General features: G+C 43.3%; 1 protein-coding gene across 1 annotated transcript in view; it reads left to right on the top strand.

Moving 5' to 3' along the window:
• FRMPD4 (FERM and PDZ domain containing 4) overlaps positions 1 to 26309 on the top strand; it is a 293765-nt gene extending 267456 nt beyond the window's left edge. Inside the window, exons 10-17 of the mRNA XM_042782402.1 lie at positions 6506 to 6642; positions 9671 to 9797; positions 12902 to 12991; positions 14035 to 14217; positions 16639 to 16780; positions 20402 to 21466; positions 21862 to 23151; positions 24985 to 26309. Coding sequence (XP_042638336.1) covers positions 6506 to 6642; positions 9671 to 9797; positions 12902 to 12991; positions 14035 to 14217; positions 16639 to 16780; positions 20402 to 21466; positions 21862 to 23151; positions 24985 to 26309 — 4359 coding nt within the window. The remainder of the gene's footprint in view (positions 1 to 6505; positions 6643 to 9670; positions 9798 to 12901; positions 12992 to 14034; positions 14218 to 16638; positions 16781 to 20401; positions 21467 to 21861; positions 23152 to 24984) is intronic.
• The last annotated feature ends 191 nt before the right edge of the window (positions 26310 to 26500 follow it).

Here is a 26500-nt window from a genome sequence, read left to right as displayed (position 1 = left end):
AACCCAAGTAGGGGTCGCTATGAGTCGGGTCCGACTCGACGGCACATAACAACAACAATATACATATATATAATTTTTTCTGAACTGTATAAAAATTAGTTACACAAATCCTGCCCATAAATATTTCAGTGTGTATTTCCTGATAACAAGGGCAGTTTCTTATATAACCTTTGTGCAATGAACAAAATCAGGAAATTCAGCCTTGATAGATTACCATCATCTGCACTACAGTCCATAACCAAAGTTTCCCAATTGTCCCAAAAATGTTCTATATATCAGTTTTGTTCTAGAACAAGATCCACTCCAAGATCTCAGCTTGAGTTTAGTTGTCTCCTTAGTCTTCTACAACATACCTCAGCCTTTCTTCGACTTTCATGACCTTGAGAGTTCTGAGAAGCCCTGGTCAGTTGTTTTGTAAAAGTCTCTCAGTTGGGTTCCTGGGATGCTTTCTAATGACTAGATTGAAGGGGTGCAGTGTGGGCAAGGAAACAGCAACATGAAGGATTTTGTGTCCTCCTCAGTGCATCACATCAGGAGGCACATGATGTCAGTGTGTCCTCTGAATGGCAAAGTTAACTTTATTGGTTAAGAAGATCTCTTCTGAATGTCTCCATTCTGAAGTTACTCCTTTTCCATTTATAATTAATACGTAATTTGTGGCGAGTCACATTGCAACTCACTCATTATCCTGCACCTCATCAAACTTTTGCCCACTGGTTTTCCTGTTCATAGATGATTCTTGCCTAAATCCATTATTATTGTCATGGTTGCAAAAATGATGATTTTTCTAATTCTATTATTTCTTTTTCATTTATGAGTTAGCATTCAACTGTTCAAACAACTTTTTCCCTTCTCTCTTCTTTACTTATTCACTCATTTATATTTATCTATGCTTAGATTGTTCTGAAATAGTGTGATATTATTATGCTGGAATTATTCATTTCAAGGAGATAAGACTCTAAGAAGGTAAGACTTTGCAGACTATGTCTATATCTGATTCTGGAGTATAATTCTCAGAAATTGAGGTTTCCAGGAATGACTATTTAGCAGAATTTATTTCATGGAATTATCTACTTTGATCTTTAGGAGTTGATGTTCCTATATTTTTCTAAAGCTACTTCCCATTCCTTTCACTTGAATTGCTGATGTAATCCCATGAAACAGTGAGGACCCACTTATGCTGAGCATGTGTTGTTGTTGTTGTTGTTGTTACGTGCCGTGGAGTCGGCCCTGACTCATAGCGACCCCTCCTTGGGTTTCCGAGGCGGTATCACTACAGAAGTCGATTGCCCAACCTTCCTTTCAAGGAGTGGCTGTTAGGTTTGAACCGCCAACCTTCTGGTTAGCAGTTGAGTGCCTTAGGCACTACGCTGTTAGAACTGCTCAAAAAGGTTGCAAACCTACTTGTAACTTCCCCTACAAAAAGAAAGAGAAAGACGAAAGTGAAGCCAAAACCAAGCAAGAAATGGCATGCTCTCCTTGGCTGGGCATACCTGCGTAAGGCAGCCTCACTGGAGCCATAAGTTAAGAAAGAAAAAGCAAAGAAGTAGTTAAAAGACAAAAGAAATATTTGTTAACTCTGAGTAGTTAGTACATTGATACTTGTTTTACTAGTTTCAATATGATCTGGTATATTTGAAAGCTTTTGTAATCTTTCAAAAGTGGTGGGAAAAGAAAGTAGATACAAGGTGGAAGAGAGATGTGAGAGGTTAGGAAGGATAAAATAAAGTGCCAGTTGGCGCAGTACCTAAGGTATTTGACTGCTAACCAGAAGATTGGCGGTTCAAACCCACCAGCCACTCTGCAGAAAGAAGCCCAGGCAATCTACTTCTGTAAAGATTTACTGCCGCAGAAACCCAAAGGGGGTTTCTATGAGTCAGGATCAACTCGATAGCAGTCAGGTTTTTTGAGGGGGAGGGGGACTGGGAGCCCTGGAGAAGAGAAACTGAATCCAATAAGGAATAACCAGAACCTCCTAGAACATTCCAGGAGATGAGGGCACTCAGGGAAAGGCTGGTTGAATGTCCTCCTCTTCAGTGAACTTCGGAAGAGACAGCTCAGTAGATGACAGATGTTCTTGAAGATCACTCTGAGTCCTCACACAAACACAAACCCTCTTCAGTACACCTTGTTTAGCAAGCAAGGAAACGGTGTAGCAGTCTAGAAAGTTTGCAATCAAGAACAGTGAAACCGTCACGATTTGGGCTGTTAAAAGTGTGCAACTTCAGCCACCTGGACCCCTCACTTATCTACAGTATCCCTGTTCTCCAATGGGCCAGGTAATCCAGATGTGAAGGCATGGCCCAACAGCCTGATGCGCGGCTGATCTGTTGGTGCGTATTCCCCACATTCTGCCCAGAACCAACCTAAGGCTTATCACTGCGACTCAGACTGCCTGCTGTGCTTATTAGCTTGGTAGTTGCAAATAGTTCCAGGTGTCAGTCAGTGTGTGACTGGAGACTGTGAGACGCATTTGCCTGCCATTCTTTATAATTATGTGCCCATCTCTTTAACTGGGTGATGCTTTGAAACCGTTTTACTCTGCTTCTGTTTGCAACATCACAAGTTCAGCACAATTGTAAAATAATGCGGTTCTGTTTGTCTTGGGGACGGGTTCTGTTTGAGGTGTGTCTGCTACAGTCTAATGCAGTTTAGGGAGATTTGTCTTATGTTCAAAAGACACATCTTTTATAGCTGAGAGACTGTTTTCAGAATTGGACAACTTGTCCAGAGATCTTGCCGAGGGATTAGCAGAAGAAGGATGGTATTCTGCTCCCCCCATCACACACCTTGGAATAGCCACCCCCTCAAGGAGTAGCCAGGGAGGGAACTGGAAAGCCAAGGATGGTAGGCAACAGAAACCAAAATGAAAGTACTGTCGTCTTATATATCCACCACTGCAAATATGAAATGACAATGGCTTTGCCAACTTCTAAATGTCTTGTATCATTTTGTGGTATGCCCACAATTTGCCCAATCTTCCTTCCGAGGAGTGGCTGGTGGGTTTGAACCTCCAGCCTTCTGGTTAGCAGTCAAATGCCTTAGGCACTACGCCACCAGAGCTCCCTGAAATTACATTATAAGCTCTGGTAGCATAGTGCCTAAGGCACTTGACTGCTAACCAGAAGGCTGGTGGATCAAACCCACCAGCCACTCCTCAGAAGGAAGGTTGGGCAATCTACTTCCATAGTGATACTGCCTCGGCAAACCAAGGAGGGGTTGCTATGAGTCGGGTCCAACTCGATGGCACTTAACAACAACAACAATGTAAGTCTACAGCTCTGCAAATGGTGCTTGTGTGCTCATGTGACTTTTCAGATGCTAAAAAGATGCAATAAAATCAAACTAGAGAACAAAAGAGTAAGCAGAAGGAACATATATCAGATTCAAAAAAAAAAAAAAACTCACTGCGGTTGAGTCTTATGCGACTCATAGCAACACCTCCTTGGGTTTCCGAGGCAGTATCACTATGGAAGTAGATTGTCCAACCTTCCTTCCGTATATCACATTACAAAGACAAAAAATCAACTGAACCTACTGAGCTTCTAATGAGAACAGTAGCCATAGACTAGGCGAACCATGAAGAGGAAAACCAGTTTCAAGGATGATCATGCGTGCCGTTCTCCTAGTCATTAATGGACCAGGAGACATTTCACAGAATGTAACATATATATTAATGGCAAATCCTAGCAATCCAGACTGTTCTAATCCATAGTGTTAACGGGCTGTGTGGACATCAGCATTTCTACTATCTATTAAGAAAGACATTGTTCAATATCATGAAACAAAACGTGTATGACTGCTGAATGGAAAACCAGCTTGCTCTATAAACTTTTACCTAAATCACAATAAAAAGTTTTAAAAAAAGAAAACAGAGAGATTGTTATGCCACTTAGTAGACAGGATAATACCTAAGAGGCTAGGAAATGTTTCCAAACACTTTGCTGGTATTGGTTTCCTTTTTAACCTGGAACTTGTTCCTTGTAAATGAGCTTTCTCCAGGCTTAAAGAGGAGCTTGCTGGGACGTCTATTTAGCAAAACAATGACCGTCATTAGCTTTTGTACTTTAAGAAATAAACTAATAAAAGCATGATTAATACTAAAAACATATATAATTCAGACTTGACACTCATTCTCCAGGATGTCTGAATTCATTACATAATGTAATTAGCTGACTAATCACCTTGTCAAAAATTTCATCCAGAAGTCTGGTTAAAAACAGGGTGTAACAGGGATGGGGAAATGTTGTCTCAGCCACAACTCTTAGGAGAAATGACAATGGTGACTCACCTTTAGAAAGCACAATGGCTTCCCAGGTGGCCCAGCAACCCTGAGTCAGTTGTCCAAGGCTGTTTGATTACTACGTGTCACAACCTAGAGTCAAACTCGGAGATTTTGCTTCCAAATTCTCTGTTAAAGTTCTTCTTTCAAATCCATCATGCAGTAGCAGTCACAGATGAAAATGATTTATCAAAAAATGATTCCTCACAAAAGCGATTTCTCAGGTGCCTGCTACAGGCCTGGCGCAGTGTTGAGTGGGTCCCCCATCACGCATAAGACTCTCTCAAATATCTGGCTCATGGTGCTCCCTTCTGGGCAACCCTGGGTACTAGGAAATAACTGGTAAACCCAAGACTGGCCAAACCGAATGACTACCCTCACACAGACAGTCTCGTCTCCTACCTCAACTCTTAGGAGAAGTGAGTGTTAACTTGCCTTTTTGTTGTTGTTGTTGTTGTTGTTGTTTGCCGTCGAGTCGGCCCCAACTCATAGTGACCCCTCCTTGGGTTTCCGAGGCAGTATCACTACAGAAGTAGGATTGCCCAACCTTCCTTCCAAGGAGTGGCTGGTGGGTTTGAACCGCCAGCCTTCTGGTGAGCAGTCAAGTGCCTTAGGCACTATGCTACCAGAGCTCCACATTCCATGAGATGAAACATCCTTCCAGGTGTCCTGGTGACCCTGTGAGTCATGACAGACCCGCTTCCATCAAGTGATACCGTGCTATCCAGAGAAGTTGAAGATTTTAAGAGGAAGCAGATGTGAAAGGCCATATTAGGTGTGACAGGACAGAGAAGGTGATTGCCATAGTATGTGGGTACAGAGCATGCTCTGCCCAGCGCCAGCTTCACATGGGCTGGGATACAAAGGGTGAACCCTGCGTGCAGAACCAACACAGGCACATGCCCCCATTTCAGTAAAAGCAATATATGACAGGGTCGAAAACATGCTTTTTTTGGGAAGGAAGCAAACAAATCCTGAGAGAGTTTTCCAGTTGAAATCTTCTTGGGACAAAGCAAGGAATAAAGAAGAAAGGGACTACATATCCTGTTGTCTAGCCCAAGAGCAGGTCTCCCATTCCAACACTAAGCAAACATGCATGCAGAATATCCTTTGGCTAGCATGGCACTTCCTGTCCATAGTCAGCTCCGAACTTTGCACCTGTGAGTGGGCACCTTAAACCAACCCCCATGCTCATGTAGGGCTCACACTTTCCAGCGCACCCCCCGTTCCACACATGAACAAACTAAGGCTGAGCAGCGAATGGCTCCCTCAAGGCGCCACATTTGATGAAGCAGGGCCCGAGGCCACTGGAATGAACTAAGGGTTTCAATAGCTACTGTCTACCCGAGTGGCCCAATGCACAGTGATAACAGCGCCTCCCTTGCATCTCTCCCAGTCTTCACATCACTCCAGGGAGGTAGTTGATGTGAATCCCCATTGTAGAGATGAGTAAACTGAGGCTGCAAGAGTGAAAGTTAACTGGTCTAAGGCTAGATACACAGGTAGCCGTAGGCAAGGCCAGGACTCCAGAGCAGGTGGGTGTGACTGCAGGGCTGCTGCCCACCGTCATCTTGCTAATTCTGCCTCCTGGACACTTCTCTGTATGACAACGATGAAGAGGAGGAGAATATCAATGCTTATGCTGATGCCTACAGCACCTAATATATACCAAGAGCTTACAGCTTACCAGGTAGCATTCTAAAGGCTCTACAGTGTAAACAAACTCATTGCAGCCTCACCACATACCCTAGGAACAGGTAGCAGTATTATCCCTGTTCTACAGAAGAAGAAACTGAGGCACAGAAAGATGAAGGGACTTGCCCAAGGTCACGTCCCTATGAAGTGGAGGAAGGGAATCGAACCCAGGAGTCCATCCCCAGCTGCCCAACAGCAGAAGCCACACCTTGCTCTGTGTGCTTGTGTTGAGTTGTGGCACCTGTGTTTGGAAATTTTATACCCAAATTCCTAATTATTTCAATGAAAAGCTAAATATTTAACTAGCAGCTCGTGGATGAATGTTCAGTGTTTTGTGTGGTCCCTGTGTTTGTGCGTACAATTAAATATTGACTCGGTTCCAAGAGTGGAAACGTTTCCACATTTAGCCTTCTTGCCTCTGAAGGGAAGGTTGAAATGCTGGGGAATTGCTTGTCACCTGCTCCTCCCAGGCATCGCAGGGCCAGCCCATTCTTTGACTTGCTGCGCCCTCTGCTGATCTCTTCGCAGAGCTGCAACGATGTCGTTCAGGAGCGATTTGGGCCGGAGCTGAAATATGACATTGCCCTGCGGCTGGCAGCATTACAAATGTATATTGCCACCGTTACCACCAAGCAGACGCAGAAAATCTCCCTCAAATACATCGAGTAAGTGTTGACTCTCAGGGCCATTTGCTGGAGTCTATTGTTGATCTTGTCTGTGATAGAATATTCATAAACCAGAAGCAACATATATAAATCTCATGTTCATTTTGGGTGGCTTCTCATTTGTTTCTTATTGAATCTGCCTTTAGAGAGTTGCAGTTACGGTGGGAGTCATATTTAAAATGACACGTACATTCTTAAATTCCAAAAGGGACTTGATTCAAGGCCAAGTGTTTGTCTACGTGCTTTGCAGACACAGGCTTGTTTAATTCTCACAACAACCCTATGAGATGAGTAGCATGTAGATCCATTTTACAGATAAGCAAACTAAGGACAAGAGGATTATGTAAGTTGCCCACCTCAAACAGCTATTAACTAGAGAGCTCAGGATTTGAACCCAGGCAAGGTGACTCCACATTGTGCTATTGTTTATGTAATTGATTGAAGCGGCTGTGTTTGGAAACTGGTCTGCGTAGCCTGAGATGACTTTTCCTTGATCAAAATTCAATACAAAAAGTAACGTGCTCAGTCCACATCAGAAAGGGAGGTGTTTGCAGTAAAGAATCATGATGTACTAGAGAAGGATGCAACACAATTAAACTTTGTGAATTGCCTGTTGTTTGGAAGATGCAAATGTCTTCTCTTGCTCACTACCTGGTTTAACAGCATCAGCATCCCTCTTTGGTCAGAGAAGGTCCCCTATTCTTAGAAAAAGCCTGGTGTGTTGCCTTCACCCGCTCCCAGTCTTTATGCTTTTCATTGGCAGGTGATTCAATAGCCTGAAGCAATCACCACTTAATCTTGGCATTTAAAAAAGCGACCTGTGTAACCCAAGCCAACTTTCTGACAATTAAAATGCATTTCCCTCCCAATTCTCTGTACCCACATTTTACCAGGTTCAATATGATAGTCAAAACCCTATCAGATGCCCAACATAATGAGCATAAGTTATTATCATTGCACTGTACATATGAAAAATGTTGAAATGGCCAATGTTTTCTTACATAGAGATTTACCACACACACACACAAACCCTATCAGAGATAACTAGCTTGACTCAGAATCTTGCAGGATCTATGATACTGTCCTCATTACTCAATTTATTCACCCAACAAATGCTAATTGACTATTTTATATGTATTGACACAAGGGCACTAGAAAATGCTAATATGTATAAATTATCATCCTGACATTGAGGAACTTATGATCTAGTTGCAAAGACAACACATACAGAGATGAGAAGCTATAATTTAAAATAATGATGCAAGCACATTACAAGGTAGCCCACAAGGAGTACCAGATGAGGGGTAGAGATGAGAAGAATGAGTGAGGAAAAGGAGAAAACATAATGATCCCAAAAAACATAATCTGAGCTAGTGAAGAAGAACGTGAATCGTCAAGTTGAGGAGAGTATCTGCCTGCCCTTCTTTGGAGAAGATCTGGAAAAGGAGAGATAGCCAGAATCTTCTGGAAGGTCTTAAGATAATTTGGAAGACACTGCTTGGATACAGAACAAGCAAGGACAGATTTTCTAAAATGCAAAATATGTGGCCTTCTTAGCATGGTAGTCATTTCTGGGGAAATAGACTCTCAGAAAAATGTATCAACCCAGTCCCATTTATTGGTTTGTTTTTTGTATGGCCACACCTATGAGTGATGTTTGCACCTCTGTCAGTAACAACCATACACAACCACACTTTTTTTTTAATTTTTATTGTGATTTAGGTGAAAGTTTACAGAGCAAATTCACTTTCCATACAGCAGTTCACATACACTTTGTCTCACCACATTGACTGCAATTTCCCACAATGCAACAGCTCCCCTCTCACTTCCTCCCCATAGTTACCTCTTCCCTGTGCCCTTCCCTCCATGCACTCCTGCCCCCTGAGCTGTCTCCCTGTGCATATACAGCCCTTCTATTCTCCCATTATTATTCTCTCCAAGGAGTGTATCTACCTTGGGTAAATGTTCAGCTCATATGTCTGTCTTTTGTTTGGCTGGAAGCCACAGGAGTGGATTCAATTCCAGACCTAAAGGGCAGCTAGGGGCCATAGTCTCAGTGGTTCTACCAGGCTCTATAGGACCAGAAAACCTGGTCCCCCCACACACACACTTTTTTGTGATTTTGAGTTTTGTTCCACATTGTTCTCCCACTCTATCCAGGATCTCCTACATAGATCCCCCTCCGAGTGGTTGACAGTGGTAGCCGGGCACCATCTAGTTCTTCTGGTCTCATAGTCATATAGGCTGAGGACTGCATGGTGTACCAGTCCCTTGGACTAATTGTTTCCATGCGTCTTTGGTTTTCTTCATTCTTTGCTCTGGATGAGGAGAGACCCAGTGTTGCATCTAGATGGCTGCTTGCAAGCTTTTAAGATGCCAGTCACTACTCGCCAAAGTAGGATATGGAACAATGTTTTTGCATACACAACCACACTCGAGTCCACAGCAGAAGCACGCCCATCCCTGAGCATTTGTTCTAAGAAATGTTGATGAAAGAAGTTAGACAGACATGAACTGACTGGGAAGAAAGGAAAGAGCCACTGATAAGGGAGGAGGAGAAGGAAGAATGGTTTGGTGGCATAAAGGAGTTGCATCCATCCTTGTAGAGAAGAGGAAAAAGACAGTCTATGAACAGGCATACAGAGACAGGGAGAGATGAGAATGGGCTAACCAAAGGGATGGAGAGAAATTGGTATCAGAAATACATACTCAGATAGATGTATAAATTATGAGATTCAGGGGTAGGCTTGACAAAGTGTCTCTTCAATTTCCATTGGTCCCAAATGTCTCATTAGCATTTTCTCAGGAGGGTGAGGAATATGTTTCTTTTTATATGCAAATATATGTATTAATGATCAAATAATATGTTTTCTGACTGTAAATTAAAAGTTGCTTCCCTAATTGGGGACTTGTCCGCATTCCCTCCTTACCAAGGGTTCCTTTGTCCCAGCAAACATCAGAGCGCCATTTTGTCTTAGATAACTAATCATGACAAGAATGTGAAATTAAAGTGTGCTCCTTATTGCAGAAAAGAATGGGGATTAGAGACTTTTCTTCCTTCTGCGGTGCTGCAAAGCATGAAAGAGAAGAACATAAAGAAAGCACTTTCACACCTTGTCAAAGCGAATCAAAACTTGGTACCACCGGGTAAAAAGGTATCGCATTTGCATCTTAATAGAAAATAGATGTTACAGAGAGAAGCTTGTGTGCATTTTACAAAATGTTTAAAATTAGCCTGTGGATAAAATACTTAGCACTATATTTCCAGAAGCAGTGAGGTTGTATAACTTTTTAAAATTATTAATGAGTTTCTAAGACTAATGAAAATAAATAGCCTTATGGAAACATATTTCTTTCTTGCAAGCTATAGATTCCAGATTGTACTGGGCATATGTGTGCTTATGTGCATGCAGAAGAATGCTCGTGGAGCCTCTAAGACCCTGTGATTAGAGGAGACAATTGCAAGACATTTCATTTCCATCATGTTCTCACTTGTGTCTCAGGCCACTTAAATGCACAGAAGCCACTGAAGAGGCCATCCAGACAAGAGGCCACGTGAATTAAACCAGGGTTTCTTAACCTTGGCTCTGTTGACATGGAGTTGGATCCCTTTTTAATGGGAGCTTTCCTGTGTGTAAAGCTCTGGTGGTGTAATGCCTAAGGCATCTGACTGCTAACCAGGAGGTTGGTGGTTCAAACCTACCAGCTGCTCCAGAAGGAAGATGGGGTGATCTCTGTCCATAATGATTTACTTCCTCAGAAACCCAATGGGAGATGCTATGAGTTGGAATTGCCTCAATGGCAGTGAGTTTGGTTCTTTTCTGAGTTTCTCCTGTGGATATTGTAGCGTGTTTCGCAGCATCCCTAGTCTCTATCCACTAGATACCAGTAGCACCTTCCCAGGTGTGACCACCAAAAATATCTCCAGACACTGCCCAGTGTCCCCTGGGAGACAGTCACCCCTGGTTGAGAACGACTAAATTAATCACACTTTGGGAGGAAGGTCAAATGATTTCTTTCATTCACCATTGTGAGTGCTAAAATATTTATTATTATTATTAAGTGCAAGAAACATTTTAAAATGTCTGTTGGTCAGAAGAGAGAGGTATGTATGGTTTATAGATAATGAAGAGCGAAGCACTTCAGGAAGCAGAAAGAGAAGGAGCCTTAAAATACTGACTTGAAAAATTTGATACCATCTCACAACCCAAGAACACAATTGATAGTGGTCTGGGAGGCCTTAGGGGCTACAATACAAATCTCTGTTTATGCGGGTCATTCTTTGGCTTGGTATCAGGTTCTTTGTCTTGGTGTCTTTGCCTTGGTGTCATTGTTACTGGTGTATTTACATTTCCTCCTTACCTCACCCCCATGGCCTTTATTTTGTTAAGGGATCACCAAGTACAACACACGGTCAGCCACCTCGGACTTCCTAGTTTCTTGGGGATGATGCCTAGGTTCACAGTGAGCAGTCATGGATCAAGATTCTTTGCACTTCATTTCTCATTTACCCATAGGCTCACTTCTTGTCAATAACTTGTGATTTTGTTCAGAGCAGGGCTGCTGGTTTTGTAACCATTTGGATAACTATTTTAAAAGCTCTATCACTGTTCTTCTATAGTCGCATTTTCTAGCCAAGAGTGAATGGTTTACTTTCAAATCAACTTGCAAAGTGCTTTGAGTTTTTCAAAGAAATAGGGCAGATGACATTTCATTCTATTATACACGGAGTTGCTGAGAGACGCAGCCAACTAACAACAGCAAAAGATGGACAAATAGTGCTAAATAACACTGATATAAAGGCCAGTACATTTGGGTGCAGTTAACAAATGAGTTGGCAGCTCACCTATGATTGAAGACAAAATTTTACAGTCATTGCTACTTACTGGTAATCTACACCTTGTTGGAAATGTTTGTCCCTAATAAACATTAGTGACATATTCAATATGAAAAACATGGCCAATTTTTTTTTAAATCTAGCACATTTTTTAATGACATGGGAGCCTACATTTTTAAGTTTTTATAAAGATGACTTTTATCTGGATAGAACTTCATTTGTAAATCATTTATGAAATCCACTGGCTTCTAACAGTTGAATTCATGAAACAGTTCAAACAGCTCCATAATGATCAGAGCTCAAAAAGCTAATTTTCCTTGAAAGACTTGAAGAAACTTGAGAGGGGAAGGATAAGGGCCTGTTGAAAGACTTTATATAGCTTGCAGGTGTTGGTGCAGGGAGTCCCCAGGTTACGAACGAGATCCATTCCTAAGTGTGTCTTTAAGTTGAATTGGTAGGTAAGTCAGAACAGGTGCATATGGTTTTTACTTAGCCTTACTTTAGTGCAAGAAAAGGTTTGATGATTTAAAAGCTGCATGTGCAAGTGAAGGTGATTGTGATGAAGAATTTGTTGAGAAGGGGTTGGTTCAGTTGTTTCAAAATGAGGCAAATTTATATAACATTAAAGGGCAAGTACTAGTTGGAGTTGTCAGTAAAGTTTGTACTCTGGTGACTCCTACAGTCTCTACATACAGGTGAGTCCCCCCTGCTATGAGAGTTGTGTAAAGCCCGGCCTTGTCCCTAATTGCAATGGGAAAGTGTCAGTCACCTCTTGAAATCTCCCAAGGAGCCAATGTTTCCATGGAACACTTTATCTTCTTTTTCCCAGTTGTTGAATGTCCTGGCCCAACATCTATACTTCAGAATCCTCCATAGAGTTTCCCCCAAATAAATACGATTTTAATCTTGCTGTCATGTTATAGCCCTACATTGTTGTTGTAATATGCCATCGAGTCGATTTTGACTCATAGCAACCCCTCCTTGGGTTTCCGAGACAGTACCACTACAGAAGTAGATTGACCCATCTTCCTTCTGAGGAGTGGCTAGTGGGTTTGAGCTGCCAGTCTTCTGATTATCAGTTAAATGCCTTAGGCACTACACCACCAGAGCTCCTAGCCCCACATTGTTGTTGTTGTTGTTATGTGCCGTCGAGTCGGCCCCGACTCATAGCGACCCCTCCTTGGGTTTCCGAGGCAGTATCACTACGGAAGTAGGATTGCCCAGCCTTCCTTCCGAGGAGTGGCTGGTGGGTAGGAAACCCAATACATAGCAATTTACTTCTACTCCTAATGAAGGGTCCTTGTCACACCTTATGTCATCTGCAGTCTAATCATCCTCCTCCTTTGCCCTGGTTTTCAGCTGATCTCCAGCTTGATCACACCCAAAGGAGTTAACACCTGATGTTTCTTTTTCTCTTCTCAGCTCTCTGCACTGCAAGCCAAGGTCCATTACCTCAAGTTCCTCAGTGACCTTCGATTGTACGGGGGTCGTGTGTTCAAGGCAACGTTAGTGGTAATTTCACTGTTTTGTTTTTTCTCAGAAGCCATGGAGGCCTACAAATGTCACTGCATAGGTTGTTTCTGATGAGCTGCCTCTGATGACAGAAGCAAATCAGCTGTGAATCTTTTCCAGCTTTCATTTCTAATCGACTTCACCACAGTCTGAAAATATCAGAAGAAATGTTAGACTAGATAGTGAATGCCCTAGAAAAAGTAATGTGAAGAACCAAGACAATCAAAGGACTCTAACATTGACTCAAAAATTGCTTTCACATTAAAAAAATAACACTCATCTCCAAGAACCTATCATGATTACACTGTGCTATGATAACACCAACTTTCTACTTTACTCATAATTGAACACTGTCTTGATGCATTCATATACCTGGATCTTCTATTTAGATTATTTAGTACAATCAGGGCCCTGCTGAGAATTTGTCTCTCCCCAAATATATTGTTGTTGTTATATGCCATCGAGTCAGACCCGACTCATAGCGACCCCTCCTTGGGTTTCCGAGGCAGTATCACTACAGAAGTAGATTGCCCAACCTTCCTTCCGAGGAGTGGCTGTTGGGTTTGAACCACCAGCCTTCTGGTTCGCAGTCAAGTGCCTTAGCCACTATGCTACCAGAGCTCCTCTCCCCAAATATGCTGAATCAGAATCTACAGTTTAATAAGACCTGGGGATCTTGAACCAGTTCAAAGCCCTGAGTACAATATAACTGAAGCCCTGGTGACACAGTGGTTAAGCACTCGGCTGCTAACCGAAAGGTCAGCAGTTCATCCCCCCCCCCCAGCAGCTCTGCAGGAGAAAGACCTGGAGATTGCTCCCGTAAAGAGTACAGCCCAGGAAATTCTATGGGGCAGTTCTATCTGTCATGTAGGGTCACTATGAGTCAGAATCAACTCAGCAGCTGGACAACAACAGTACAATATAACCCAGAAATACTTTATCAAGAAACTGTAATCTTAGAAAAACAGGCTCTCGGGGTCAACTTTGCATGGTACCTCAGAGGTTTGGTATGCTTATATTATGTCAACCTCCCTCTTTCTCAGCAGGCAGAAAAGCGCTCAGAAGTGACTCTCCTGGTTGGGCCTCGGTATGGCATAAGCCATGTCATCAACACCAAAACCAATCTAGTGGCTCTTTTAGCTGACTTTAGCCACGTCAACAGAATCGAAATGTTTACCGAAGAGGAGAGCTTGGTGAGGGTGGAGCTCCATGTACTAGATGTAAAGGTGAGTCTTTTGGGTGTTGACACATGACCTTGATTTGAACTGATAATGCTGCTGATTTTCACGATGCAGGTAAAATTGCACAGAGGGCTGTAGAGCATCCCATAGGAGATGTGGTATAGAGAAAATGCACCCAACACAGGCCTCAGGGCTCCAGTCATTACTAAATAGCTGTGTGATTTGGGCACAAGGTGTTATACTTCTCTGAGCTTGGTTTCTTCATCTACACATGAGAAGGTAGGTCAGTTTGATCATTTCTTATGTCCCTTCTGGCTCTAGAATATTTGTGTATATATAGAGTAGGGGAGATTTTTTCCAACTAACTTTCCAGAATATAGGAATCATATCTACAGAATCAGCAGCTCTGGTAGTATAATGCCTAAGGCACTTGACTGCTAACCAGAAGGCTGGTGGTTCTAACCCACCAGCCACTCCTCGGGAAGAAGGTTGAGCAATCTACTTCCGTAGTGATACTGCCTCGGAAACCCAAGGAGGGGTCGCTATGAGTCGGGTCCAACTCAATGGCACATAACAACAACAACATCTACAGAATCAGAGAGATTTTTTTCCCTACCAATTTTCTTTAGAATTCCCATTCCCAGTTGACAGGCTCGATCCATATGTGTTTCTCCTTCAACAGAAGCTGATTGTTTTAGTCAGTCTATCTTTTTGTCTGGAGTCCCTAGGTGATGTAAATGATTAATGTGCTCAACTCCTAACTGAAAGGTTGGCTGTTTGAGTCCATCCAGAAGTGCCTTGGGAGAAAGACCTGGCAGTCTACTTCAGAAAAATCAGTGACTGCAAACTCTATGGAGCACAATTCTACTCTGACACGCATGGGGCTGCCATGAGTTGAAATCCATTCAATGGCCGCTACATTATCAACTGTAAATGTCATGGGCACTCTATTGAAACATTGTTCTGTTTAAAACAACCCTCTGTAGTTATTCATCTAAAGCAGAAGTTGACTGGAGATGATGCAGATCCCCTGTCCACACCTTCTTCCCCAGGAATAAAGGACTCATTGGAGTTTTGCTATGTTAATGAATGCTAATGTTTCTATGGAGAAAAGGCACTGGACCAGAAGGGAGATGGTGATTCCACATAGGAGACATCAGCCAGAAGGGAGCCACCCCACCCCTACTCCCACCAGGGTAGTGTGGGAGGAGTGGATTATGAGTAATAGAGGATATTAGAAAGATTTTCTAGAAAGCAAATCAGAAAAACATGTGAGCATGAGAGAAAATTGAGTTCAGGAATCTTAGCAGCGGCCCATGGAATGTCATGGGCTGAATCCAGGTGGCCTCAAGATGACCTCATAGCAAGCTAAAGGTGGGAGAATAGACTTGGAACACCTTGCCATGTCCATGACCAAAGAAGCCGAGAGAAGTAGCCCCATCATGAGAAAGAGGCAGAAGAAAGGATGAGGTAATCTGTCTCAAACAGAAATAAATGATGAGAGTTGATGGTTTCTTGCCTTTGTGTAAAGACTGGGTGGTCACATTACCACATGTATAGTGCTGGAGACGCTTGGTGAGCAAGGGTAGACCTCCATTAAAGTGAGAAGAAAAGGCGTCTCAACAAGCAGTGTAGGGCTTTGGTCCAGAAATCAGATTTCACCAGATGGAGCGTTGAGCTTGGCCAGTGTCCTACGCTTGGGAGTAAAAACAAGAAGCCTGTCACCTTGTGATTTCTGTGCCTCTCTTGGTGTCTGTCCTTTTTTGCTTCCTTCTTTCTCCCTCACTTTCTCTCTTTTCCAACAAGAGTACACCAGCTAGTCCGCTGTTCCTAACAGAATAGAAATAATTGCTTGAATAAAACACTTTCTTCCCCACACACCCAAGATCCGTGTCCAATCCTGATGACTGCATTGTTCCCAGAAAGTTTTAGCAAAGACTTTTCTCATCTCCTTCTCTGTTTTACCCTACTGTGAATTAACAATTATTTTCAAAACATCTTCCTTCTGGACCACTTTGACACTTTTAATTTAGTCCCAGCAGTGATTTCCACTTGATTTTTACTTCTCTTCAACACTCATTTTCACCATGAATGCCAAACTTAATCTTCCTGTCATTTTCAGATTGCGAGTTCACATCTGGTAAGTGACACTTTAACTCTCACTTTTTAAAATGCTAACGATTTGGAAATTAGCCAATGTTTTGTTTGATTTTTTTTTAATTCCAGTTTGACTTGAAAGAGATTCAAAATATCAGGCTTTCAAAATGGTGTCTTCTAAAAGTTGTTCCAATAAAGCTCTGTGCTATGTCTGACTTTCACCCCCCCCCCCATTTAGGGTTCTCCAACAGAGCATTTGGCCATTAACTTCCTATGCTTACATTCCATAAGCATAAATGCAGCTGTTGACATTTGCGGGAGGTTAAGGACAGGTGGATGGCTTTAACCAACGTGTTCTCTTTTGTGTAGCCCATCACACTCCTGATGGAATCATCAGATGCCATGAACCTGGCCTGCCTGACAGCTGGCTACTACCGGTTACTTGTGGATTCCAGGAGGTCAATATTTAACATGGCCAACAAGAAAAACAATACAGGGACCCAGGAAACAGGTATTTTCTCCAAAGCCAATGGATCAACCACCACCCACCCACAACTCAACAGAAAACAATAACAAAGGTGGTTTTTCAAAAATTAAAATTGCACCCACAAGAAATCTAACACTCAAATTTAACACAAAAGCCTTCAAACACTTGTCCTTCAGGTATGGTGTTATTTGTAAAAGTGAAAACGCTGACTTCCCACTCGAAGATCACAGGCAAATGCTGGTGTGCTACCTTCCAGAGGCTGTGCTTTGTATTCTGGGGAAGAGAGAACGCCACAGTCTTTCTGGTGAAGATTGTCATTGCCTCCCTCTTACAGAGGTCAGGACACAGACCTAAGATAGAATCATAGGACTCTGTGAGCCCCTTGGTCTAGGACTGGTCTCTCCTTAACTTGTCTGAGGCTAGGACACCTGGAAGCCTACCCCTGCAGCCAGACCTTCTTCCAAGATCTTTCCAACAGGAGAAGGTGGGTATTGCCTAGCACTCAGACTTGGATGATTTAGGAGGGAATTCCTCCATCCCAGCGGCCATCTTGCCTTGGCAGCAGGAGCGTTGAGATGGTAAAGACATCAAATAATTAACTTCATACACTTGACAGAACAAATAACACCAAAATAAGGATGGGGAGGGCCACACCATTGATTAAATTGATAGTTTCTTTGAGGGAAGGTAGTTGCCATCTGTTTGGCGGTAGTTGTTTTCTTCAGTGTTTGAACTTGTTCTTCTACCAATAGGAGACACTTCATAAATGTGGCGGGTGAATATTAAAGAAAGAGTAGTTTGTTGTATTCAAGCCAGAAGCACTGACCCATGAAAAAATGATAATCAGGGTCCCAGAGGTGTTTTTTAAAGAAAAGGAAATTATAAGAACAAATTTCATTGTCTTTGTTTCTGAGAAGAAAAAAAGAAGAGAAAGGAAATTCTCCCACTTTTAAACTTAGCAGAAAACATGAATCTTTATACCATGAAAAAATATTGCCACGTATAGGTACACATACACACACTTTCTTACGATGATTAGGTGAAAGCCATTACATTCATCAGAAAAAGGAAGTGACAGAAGAAGAGAAAGATGAAGGAGGCAGAGTAGAAGTCAGCTTTGACTTGTGAATTAGAGAAATCTAAGATTTAATCCAGCCCCTGACACTAACTAGCATTGGACGCCTTTCTAATTGGTTTCTTTGTTTCAAGGTCTCTAAACTTGGGTTTTCTCATCTGTAAAATGGGGATTAACAACCTAGCTTGCTAGGCAAGGGTTAGAAAAAGCCCATGTATAGCACCTAAAACAATGCCCAGCACGTCAATAATTGGCAAATGATAATTGGCAGTGAAAAAATCATGGTGGTAGGAAAATCAAGAATGAAGATGGCAGAAACACAGAGAACAGTGGAAGCAGAACATGCGCCACAAGAAGACCCTGAGAGACAGAAAGAGTTAGAAATAGATAGAGAAAGGAAGGGGGAAAGGAGGGGTGAGAGTGAGCTAGGTATGGTGACTATTTCTATGACCTCTGGAGCTGGGAGATTCAGAGCAATTTAGCATTGACCTTGGAAATTCCAAAGAGCAGTTCAGCCATTTGACACAGTCCTTTCTCACTGGAAAACCAGCTTCTGCTTTTTATTTTCAAATCTTAGTATTTGTCTTGAAAATACAAACTTTCCCCCATGGACTTAAAATTGTACAGATATATGAAGAAAACCAAACCTACCATTCTAAGGATGATTTGCAGGAATAAGGAGCCTCAGTTCTGTTCAGTTGATAGGGACCCGCAATGTAATGTTTAATAAAACTTTGACAGGCGAAAACTTAGATACAAAAAGTATTATTACCAAGGGGAAAGAATGAAACTTTGACCTGTCAGTAATTTCTTCCAGCCATCCAGCGAGAATGAGGGTGAACAACAGAATTTTATTCTCTCACAGTTTGGAGGTCAGAAGCCTGATAGCAAGGTGTCCCCAGGGCCACACTCCCTCAGAAGGCTCTGAGAAGAATCCTTCACCTTCTGCTGGCTATCAGCTGTACTTGTGAGCACATCCCACCAGTCTCTGCGTCCATCTTCACATGGCCTTCCCGTCTTTGTGTCTTTTCCTCTCTGTCTCTCACAGGGACACTTGTCATTGGAGTTGGAGCTCACCTGGATGATTCAGGATGACTTCATCTCAAGATCCTTATTAATTACATCACAGTTCAGGAGTCTAGAAGTCCACATCCAGAGCCCTAGCTCTAGGCAAAGGCTTTCTCTTTGGGCTACTCTTCCTGGGTTCGTAGGCGATCGCCACGTGGCATCAATCTTTCCTTCCTCCATTGGGCTTGCTGGCCTCTGTACCTAAACTGCTCCCTTTGTATCTCAAAAGTGATTGGCTTAAAACACACCCTACCCAGCTATGGCCTTATTAACATAACAGAGGAAACTCTATTCCCAGATGAGATAACTTCCACAAGTATAGGGGCTAGGGTTTACAACACATATTTTGAGTGGATACAATTTGATCCATAACATGTCCATTGTGTCACTGCAGGGAGCAATAACCTCTTTGGTAAAATGATACTTGTTGCCTTTCTCCATTGTGTCGTCTACATCTCGTGTCAGAATTCTCCAAACCTGGGCCAGGGAGCACTTTGGGGAAACAGATGGGAGAATGGTGTGACCCTAGAATTTGCTGCAATGACTAGTTATATTTTCCTCACCATGTTACCTCTGGAATCTACAAAACAATATTGACAGAATAACGCAGTGCCCCGCCTTGTTAAATATCAGAGCAAAATCCCTACGTCAAAATTCCCTTTGGAAACCCCCTGAAGAGCAAACAAAACACCAATATTTAAATTAGGGTTTTGTAGTTTTAATTCATGAGGCCTATCAAACAATTCTCAGATGTCCCCAGGATACAGACAAAAATTGAAGTTAGTCAAATTTTAGCTATGCTTAGAAATAGCAGGGAGAACTGTGTTACCTATGAATGCTCTACCTTGTGCATTATGCTTTAAAATATATGTATGAATATATATCCATGCATACAGGCGTACATACTGACATTTACACGTGAATATATTAATACCCACTAGAATACCAAAAGGCTGAAGACATTGCCATGCTGTCTATTATTACAATATTTATTTTAATTTCCATGAAAATGTGGTAGAAGTAAGAGGACCCTTGACCTTCTTTTTAACTCAATGAGGAAAAAGTCCAACATCTTCCACAAAGTAGAGAATATTAGATCGTGTTTTAAAAAGAAAAAGGTGATCTGGTTTTTTTTAATAATAGCCTACAGAAATATTGCTTTTAAGGATTTTAAAAGACATGTTATATATACACATCCATAGACATAGCTGAAGTCTTTTAATAATAGAACCAAGGGTCAGATAGGATTAGCTATATAGTTCCCTCCTCCCAGATGGTATTATATTTTATCAAAGAGCAATTATACTTTATGAAGTATCCATTTAGCTAAGGTCAAGAGGTCCTTATGCCTGAAGCCCAAATTAGCTAGTACCGATTTTGGAAAGCTGAGTCCCAATATTTACACAAGCGATGCTACAAACCACTAAATTAAAAAACCGAGACAGTGCTCTCCCAGAAACTAGACAACACAGTAATGTCTTTGCATGATTCTTTCTCTTTAGGAACTGAGAGTAAAGGCAAGCATAACCTCCTTGGCCCAGAGTGGAGCTGTATACCCCAAATGACCACCTTTATTGGTGAAGGGGAGCAAGAAGCCCAGATAACATACATAGATGCAAAGCAGAAGACAGTTGACATTACAGATGGCACCTTGTGCCCCAAAGACCACCGGCACTTGTACATAGACAATGCCTATAATTCTGAGGAACTGAATCCACAGCTGGCCCAGCCAGGTGATGCCCCCTGTGAGGCAGACTACAGAAGTCTATCCCAGCGCTCTCTGTTGACCCTTTCCGGACCGGAAACTCTAAAGAAAGCACAGGAGTCTCCGAGAGGAGCAAAAGTGTCCTTTATTTTTGGAGATCTTGCCTTGGATGATGGCATGAGCCCCCCGACTCTTGGCTATGAAAGACTGTTGGATGAGAGTCCAGAGATGCTGGAGAAGCAGAGGAACCTCTACATCAGCAGTGCCAATGACATGAAGACCCTGGACCTCACTCCCGATGCAGAGGGCATCCAGTTTGTGGCAAATTCTGTTTATGCAAATATAGGTGACGTGAAGAACTTTGAGGCCACTGAAGGGATCGAAGAGCCACTCCTGCATGACATCTGCTATGCAGAAAACACTGATGATGCAGAGGACGAGGATGAAGTGAGCTGCGAGGAGGACCTCGTGGTGGGAGAGATGGACCAGCCGCCCATCCTCAACCTAGCTGGGTCCAGTGATGACATCATTGACCTCACGTCCCTACCCCCTCCAGAGGGTGATGACAATGAAGATGACTTCCTGTTACGTTCCTTGAACATGGCTATCGCTGCACCCCCACCTGGCTTTAGAGACAGCTCAGATGAGGAGGACTCTCAGAGCCAAGCAACTTCCTTCCACGAGGACAAGGAGCAAGGTGGCAGCCTGCAAAACGATGAGATCCCCGTGTCCCTCATCGACGCTGTGCCCACTAGCGCCGAAGGGAAGTGTGAGAAGGGGCTGGACAATGCTGTCGTCTCCACACTGGAAACTCTAGAAGCTCTGTCCGTGTCAGAAGAACAACAGACCAGTGACAATTCAGGTTCTTTCACGATTGTTACGTTTATTCACTGATAACCATTCCATTTCATCCTCTCCAGCCATTTGCCCTTGGAGTCCTCTTACGTGGTGTCCACCATTTCACACACGTCCCATTTTATAAATGTGCTGAAACGACCATCATGGGTTTTTTGTGTATGTGGTTTCCTTTGTTATGTTTTTTTTTCCTTTTTTTTTTTTTTTTTAACACGTGGCACATTTTTTCCCCATATCCGGAACAACTGTGCAATAAACTCAGAGTCCTATTAAAAAGGGAAATACTTGTTGGTTTTTGTTTTTGTTTTTGTTTTTTAAATAATAATGAGCCCCATTTTCTTACATGTCTTCAAGTGCCTCTGACACATCCATTAACCGGTTCTTATTTTTTACGGCATGCAGGTGTAGCCATCTTACGGGCTTATAGTCCTGAGTCTTCATCAGACTCGGGCAATGAAACTAACTCTTCTGAAATGACGGAGAGTTCTGAACTGGCCACAGCACAGAAGCAGTCAGAAAACCTCTCCCGCATGTTCTTGGCCACTCACGAAGGCTACCACCCACTTGCTGAAGAACAGACAGAGTTTCCCACCTCCAAACCCCCCACTGGGGGCTTGCCTCCAAAGTCCTCCCATACCCTGGCGGCTCGAGCAGTGACCGACCTCCCGCCCAAAGTTGTGCCTTCCAAGCAGATTCTTCACTCAGACCACATGGAGATGGAGCCTGAAACCATGGAGACCAAGTCGGTCACAGACTATTTTAGCAAACTGCACATGGGACCGGTGGCATATTCTTGCACCAGCAAAAGGAAAAGCAAACTGGCCAACGGGGAGGGGAAAACACCCCCAAATGGGAACTTGCCAGGGAAAAAACAGCAGGGGACCAAAACAGCTGAGGTGGAGGAGGACGCCAAAGGTACATTTGGTACTGTGTCTTCAAGGGACAGTCACCACGTAAGCACTTTTAATCTGGAAAGAACTGCCTTTCGCAAGGACAGCCAAAGATGGTATGTGGCCACTGAAGGTGGGGTGGCTGAAAAAACTGGGCTGGAAGCAACAACAGGAAAAACCTTCGCAAGAGCTTCTGGTCTTGGGCCAAGGGAGGCCGAAGGGAAGGAGGAAGGGGCTCCGGATGGAGAAGGCAGTGATGCTTCTGGACTTGGCCAAGGGGACCGCTTCTTAACTGATATGACCTGTGTATCATCAGCCAAAGACCTGAATAGCCCAGAGGATGTTGACTCATCCACCCATGACCATCCTCCCAAGCTCCCAGAGGCCGAAGAGAGCGTGGCCCGGCTTTGTGAATACCACTTGGCTAAGCGGATGTCGTCCCTGCAGAGCGAGGGCCACTTTTCTTTACAGAGCTCTCAAGGCTCTTCGGTGGACGCGGGCTGTGGCACGGGCAGCAGCAGCAGCACCTGTGCCACACCAGTGGAGTCCCCACTCTGCGCCTCCATCGGAAAGCATCTGCTACCTGACGCTCCGGGGAAAGGCGTGAGCTATATCCCTTCAGAGGAGAGAGCCCCTGGGCTTCCCAACCACGGAGCCAACTTTAAGGAAGTGCACCCTCAGTCAGAGGGGATGTGTCCGCGGATGACAGTGCCTACGATGCACACAGCCGTTAATGCCGAACCCTTGTTTGGCACTTTGAGAGACGGTTGTCATCGGCTCCCCAAGATTAAGGAAACCACAGGTACAGCAATGAGGGATGTAGCTCTTTGCACTACACACCAGGGGTGTGTGTAAGCCAAATTCACAACAAAACCTGAAAAGGCAAAGTCGGAAAGAAAAGTAAAAGGTAGACTAAAAATAGGAAAGGCTGCAGAACTGTAGTTAAATAGCGGTCATTGATCCCCAGTGTTTCATAAACATTGAGTCTCTAGGTCGGGAATGATGGTGGAAATGGCATTTACTCTTTATAATCTTGCTCTGTGTTTGCTTTTAGAATTTGGCGGAGCAACATTTTCTTTCTAAATTTGAAAGAAATGTAGACTTTGAACAGTGCCCAGTATGACTTTTAGTTGAAAGATAGTAGTATTGCTTAGAGTCATAGAAAAGTTTGATTTCTTTTTCAAGGCTTCTAATTTCTAATTTTGCCATTTCACTATTGAGAGGTCAGGGAAGATAAAAGAACAGGGTTTGGGAGAGATGGGAGAAGTTTGGGGAGACTATATGTCTCCCTCCTGCCTGTCTCAATCCTTCTAGATTATTCCCCACTCTGTGCTATTTTCTAAAACTTTCCTGGGGGAATATTCTAAAGTATACGGCATACCCTAGTGTCAGAAAGGTTTCTGGGTGTGTGTGTGATGAACTGCTTTATTTTCCCAAAAACACTAAGATTCAGACACAGGTAGAAACAAGAACAGTCAGTCACCATCTGTGCCACCAATCTCCTACCCAATGGCACATATCCCTCCAAGCCTTCATGTGGCAAAGGGAATTGCTCTTTCATGCTTTTGTGTTTCAAATTATATTATCAATAGTGTTCTTCCCCCTATGAGTCAATAGATGTTACCAAGACCCAATGCCAGCAAGTCAATTCCAACACATAGCAACCCTACAGGACAGGGTAGAACTGCCTCCATAGGGTTTCCAAGGCTGTAAATCTTTATGGAAGCAGACTGTCTCATCTTTCTCCTGCAGAGAGGCCAGTGGGTTCAAACCAATGACCTTTTGGTTAGCAGCTGAATGCCTTAACCACTGCATCACCAGAGCTCCTTTAATAAATGTTAGCATTGTCTTATATTGCTCAGTGTCACTCTTGACCTTTCAAGAGTATCTACTTACTGAAAACCCACCACCGATTCTGCCAGGTAGAGATGCCTGACTTTGAATGTCATCTAACTCACTGCCCACCTTGTGTCTTTACCTCTCACCAAATGAAATCACACTGTTTACTCCTTAGTGGTTTACAAAGAGCTTTCACCTAAGTCACTCTTTGCTTATCACAAAATTCTGTGACATGGAGATTATTTTCTTCATATGACAACTTTGCTGAGAAAAGTCGAGTGCCTTGCCTGGTGTCTTGACCTCAAACCCTGGACCAGGAAAACTTCAAGGGATTCTCCTTGCATTAGTCATACTAGACTACTTCTTTAAAGAAGGTAACCAGTGCCAGGATTAACCTAACTTCTTTGAAATGAAACTTAAGTATCTTAAATATGTAGAAATAATCTATGTGTAGAATACGTGTTTTCTAATAATGTGCTATGTTTTGATACATGAATATGGGGATCAAGACAATTCATGAAACTAAATCACCTTCTTGAAAAAGAGGGCATTTCTAGACAATTCTAGATAAATCAGTAGTTCCAGAAATAACAGTTTCAGTCTTTCATGCCCTTTATTGAAAGGGAAATCTTTTGTGAGATCTCAGGAGGCAGATGTTGGAAAACAGTGGCCCTGACATAAGGCGGCCCTTCTAGAATGCACCCTTGGGAAGTGACACCATGTAGAAATACAGTGAAAATGGACATGTAGGAGATGCTTAATGATTCTCTCTGTTTTTCTACTACCCCTAGTGTAGCTTTGACAGAGCCTGGGAAGGAGAGACAAGGAGGCATGCCTTCAGCTTGGTCTCAACATCCTGATGCTGATCCCATCCTGCTACCATCAACCATTCACTTGGAATCAAAGGTGCCAATTGAAAATCAAGACCCTAATGATTTCTCCCAAGCAAGCCAGGCATACGGAGGGGCTGTGAGCTGGAAGGCACTGGATCTGAGAGAGGGGAGCCTCAGGACACCACCTAGCCAGAGGGTGCTGAGACGCAGCAGCAGTGCCCTCTTGGGATCTGTAGGTACAGAGACCCTCCAAGAGAAGACCAAGGGTGCAGTCAGTGTACAGTGTCCAGGTATCACAGAAGCGCCAGAGGCCAGTTCAGAAAAACGAGCCGAACTCCCTCTGGGAAAGAAGCTCACCAAAAGTTTTTCCCAAAGCTCAATGCACTTCAGCTCTGAGGGGAAGGCTCACAAAAGGTCCCCAGTGATTCAGAAAGACTCGAAACTGTATAGGACATTACCCTTGCGGAAGCTGGAGGGCAGCAATTGGAGGTGCCGAGGACCTTTCAGCTACTGCTTCCTGAACCGAGGGCAGGATGAAGATGGTGATGAGGACGACGAGGGGGAATATGTCACCCGCCAGGTCTCTTGCCTCTATAAACCACAGATGACTCAAGCCATGCCAGAGCCAACCGGCCCATGCCTGACTGTTGAGATTCCAAAGAAAAGAGGGGAACTGTCCAAAGGTTCAGTGCTGAAGGCCTGGGAGGAAGACCTGAGTGGCCCGGATGACTTGGACTTCAGCAACCTGGCTTTTGATGGCAGGATTGCAAGAATAAATGCCCTAAAGGAGAGCACATATTCAATGCCCGATGGGTTCCTCGCAGCCCAGAATGATGCCAATGAACTTCTCTGCCTTGTCAGGGCAACAGTGGGAAAGAGAGAGGAGCCGCGCCCTGAAGCGTATGACCTTACAGTTTCTCAGTACAAGCAACTCTTATCCATCGCATCCAGACAGTTGGGAAGTGCCTGTAGGAAAATGGCGATGGTCGAGAAAAGCCCAGAGGAGATGCTTCTAGCTATGACTTCCAGCTTTCAAGTGCTCTGTTGCCTAACAGAAGCTTGCATGCGATTAGTTAAAGTTGTGAACTCAGAAACACAGCGGCAGGAAATTGTGGTAAAGATTGATGAAGTGGTTATAAATTACATTTGTCTTCTGAAAGCTGCTGAGGTAGCCACTGGAAAGACCACCGGAGATCCCACTGTTGGACTTTCGATGCGACATTCAACCACCATGGCCGCTATCGTAAGCACACTAACACGTTCTCTCAAGATGCTTTTAAATAAATAAAGTGTGAAAGTCACGTCATAATCTACCTTTGCAAAGCCATACGTAAACTTTTATTTACTTTATGTGTACGATGAACAGATGTCTCCTGTCTTCTGTCTGTATATTTTGTTATTTTATATAAAATAGGAGATAACAGTCACATTGGTGAAATGTTGAAATGTACTAATCAGATGTATTCTGTTTATATTATA

This window comes from Orycteropus afer, unplaced genomic scaffold, assembly GCF_000298275.1.
Source record: "Orycteropus afer afer isolate SDZICR_OR568_19922 unplaced genomic scaffold, OryAfe1.0 scaffold00304, whole genome shotgun sequence".
Lineage (NCBI taxonomy): Eukaryota > Metazoa > Chordata > Mammalia > Tubulidentata > Orycteropodidae > Orycteropus > Orycteropus afer.
This window is presented reverse-complemented; position numbering and strand designations above follow the sequence as displayed.